The following is a 2,868-nucleotide window of genomic DNA, read 5'->3' on the forward strand; positions in this document are numbered from 1 at the left end:
TGCACTTCTGGCTCTTCCTGGGCATCTACCTGGCTGCCCTGCTGGGCAACGGCCTCATCATCACCACCATAGCCTGGGACCAGCACCTCCACACCCCCATGTACTTCTTCCTGCTCAACCTCGCCCTCCTCGACCTGGGCTGCATCTCCACCACTGTCCCCAAATCCATGGCCAACTCTCTGTGGGATTCCACAGTCATTTCCTATGCAGGATGTGCTTCCCAGGTCTTCTTTGTATTTTTCTTGTTTGGTACAGTGTATTCTCTTCTCACAGTGATGTCCTACGACCACTCCGTTGCCATCTGCAAACCCCTGCACTACGGGACCCTCCTGGGCAGCAGAGCTTGTGTCCACATGGTAGCAGCTGCCTGGGCCACTGGGTTTCTCAATGCTCTGCTGCACACGGCCAATACATTTTCACTGCCACTGTGCAAGGGCAATGCCCTGGACCAGTTCTTCTGTGAAATCCCCCAGATCCTCAAGCTCTCCTGCTCACACTCCTACCTCAGGGAACTTGGGCTTCTTGTGTTTAGTCTATTAATAGGATTTGGGTGTTTTCTCTTCATTGTGCTCTCCTATGCACAGATCTTCAGGGCCGTGCTGAGAATCCCCTCTGACCAGGGACGGCACAAAGCCTTTTCCACCTGTCTCCCTCACCTGGCCGTGGTCTCCCTGCTTATCAGCACTTCCATGTTCGCCTACCTGAAGCCCCCCTCCATCTCCTCTCCTTCCCTGGATCTGGTGGTGTCTGTTCTGTACTCGGTGGTGCCTCCAGCAGTGAACCCCCTCATCTACAGCATGAGGAACCAGGAGCTCAAGGATGCCCTGAGGAAACAGATGACTGGATTATTTCTGAAGCTATAAACTGGCTCTATCTTGTTCTATATAAGAGTTATAGTCTAACTCATTGTAGATTCATCCTGTCTGCAGTATTTTTTGTTTCTCTTTGTGTTTGTTTATCATGAAAATATTTTAATTCCCTTTGCAATTTGCTGCCTGCTTTTCTTTTCTCACGGAGTGGCTGTGTCAGTGAGGAATTCGTGTTCTCTGTGTTTAAGCAAAATAAACAACCTTCAACAATTTTTTTTCTACTGGCATCCTAACTCCAAGACCTTTCTGGAGCTGCAGGGACAGTTCCCGTGTGAATGGGTGGAAGGGAAAAGAGCTCTCTCATGGCAGCAGAGCCAGGGAGAACCAGTACTTGGCCTTCCAGAGCTGTTCTGGTTCCACTCTCACACTCTCCTTCTCACCCCTTGTGTTGGTGCAAGGCCTGAGTGCTCTGACAGCTTGGTCCCCGTCCTGCTGTGTGTCAGTGCTGTGAGCGCAGGCAGGGACAGGCAATGGGCACTGCTGTCACAGAGCTGGACTCACAACAGCCTTTCCAGATAGAAAGGTGATCTCCTATGGGCAGGGCTTCAAGGTTTAGGTCTTCTTACAAAGATTCTCTCAAGAACATGCCCAAGAAAGTGACCCACATATGAAACACCACTGTTCAGCTGATCAGTGTGTGTTTGCAGGGCTGGCACACAGCAGTGTCCTCTCACAGCCAGGCCTCCTGCCAGAGACCTGCAGGACCAGCAGAGCAGGGGCTGGGCTGTGCCCCTGTGCACTGGACACCCCACAGCATCTGCCCCAGGGCATCGTCATGGTCTGGCCCCGCACTACCAGCCCTGGCCTCTCTCCCCAGCCCACAGACATTGGTCTTCCCTCCATGGATGGACACTGAATGAGTAGGTCAGAAATCCATGTCTGCATTGTAGAGATGAGATGTGAGCATGCACATCATGTACGAGAGGTGAGATGAATCCAGGTGAACACTAATGACAGCAGCTGTTCCTGGGGGTTCCATGAAGGCCTGTGGCACAGACAGTGTCTCAAGGTCACTTCACATTGGGAGTAACAGCCCAGGGGAAACAACCCACTGGGATCTTCTTCCTTGAACTGATGTTCCCGTGTCCATTCCTCATGACATGGGACATCTCAGATGAGCGCAGAGCAGGTGGCACAGCACAGGGCTGAGGTTTCTCGCATCCCTTTGGAGTGGCAACAGGAGGCCAGAAAGAAACTGAGACTACGGCCTCTATGTGCAAAAGGGTCAGATTCTGTCTGTGAGCATCCCTGGGTGCAGAAGGAGTCCTGAGACAAACTCACATATGGATGCCTCTTGGAACCGTGGCATTTCTGTGTGTGATTCCAGCAACAAACCTCAGTGGCCCAGTGAGATTCATCTCAGCTGCTGGGACAGGCTCATTTCAAGTGCTCTGTCGCCCTTGCCCATGATTCTGGATTGTGCTACCAAGAGTGACAGCAGAATCAGAGAAGTTCTGAGGTCCTCGGGAAAGGAAGATGTCAAACCCATCTTCAAGAAGGGCAGGAAGGAGAATTTGAAGAATGAAGGGGTGGTCAGCATACCTCTGTCCCTGGAAAGGGGATAGGCCATGTCTTCCTGCACCAGTTTCCAGGAACCTGAAGGACAAGGAAGGGATTGCTGAACAGAAATGAGCGGAAAACCCAATGAGTCCCAAGAAATGCTCTGGACCCATTCCAGAGCTTTAGACCCCCAGGAAAGAGCTCAGTGACGGTGCAGCCCATCCAGCTACATCTGTGTCCCTCACTGAGCAGCACAACCAGTGTGCAGTCACCCCATGGTTCTGCAGGCAATCTGCTCTGCAGAGCATCACTGCCGGTTTGGGGCCCAGTGGGGAGAGTAGGATGGGACCAGGAGCACCAGAGCAGGTTAGAGGAGGAATGGGGGAGATCACACAGGAGCTGACCTGGGCTGGAAATGGCCTTGGAGAGAAAAATGCTGGTGTTCAACTGCCCCAAGATTATACCCAGAGTTTGGGGTGCAGGGCCAGAAGTCCTTGCT

General features: G+C 52.4%; 1 protein-coding gene across 1 annotated transcript; it reads left to right on the forward strand.

Moving 5' to 3' along the window:
* Positions 1-275: 275 nt before the first annotated feature.
* Positions 276-1,725, forward strand: LOC139828878 (olfactory receptor 14J1-like). Its single transcript, XM_071813659.1, has 2 exons — positions 276-776; positions 1,687-1,725. The coding sequence occupies exons 1-2, from the start codon at positions 276-278 to the stop codon at positions 1,723-1,725; spliced, it is 540 nt and encodes a 179-aa protein (XP_071669760.1).
* Positions 1,726-2,868: the final 1,143 nt, after the last annotated feature.

This window comes from Patagioenas fasciata, chromosome 11 (assembly GCF_037038585.1).
Source record: "Patagioenas fasciata isolate bPatFas1 chromosome 11, bPatFas1.hap1, whole genome shotgun sequence".
Classification (NCBI taxonomy): domain Eukaryota; kingdom Metazoa; phylum Chordata; class Aves; order Columbiformes; family Columbidae; genus Patagioenas; species Patagioenas fasciata.

Excerpts from the sequence above, each read along its gene's own strand:
- LOC139828878 (XM_071813659.1), top strand. The coding sequence starts at position 276 with ATGTCCTACGACCACTCCGTTGCCATCTGCAAACCCCTGCACTACGGG. Across the intron at positions 777-1,686 it reads ACTCGGTGGTGCCTCCAGCA|CCCACAGACATTGGTCTTCC; the intron begins GTGAACCCCCTC and ends CTCTCTCCCCAG.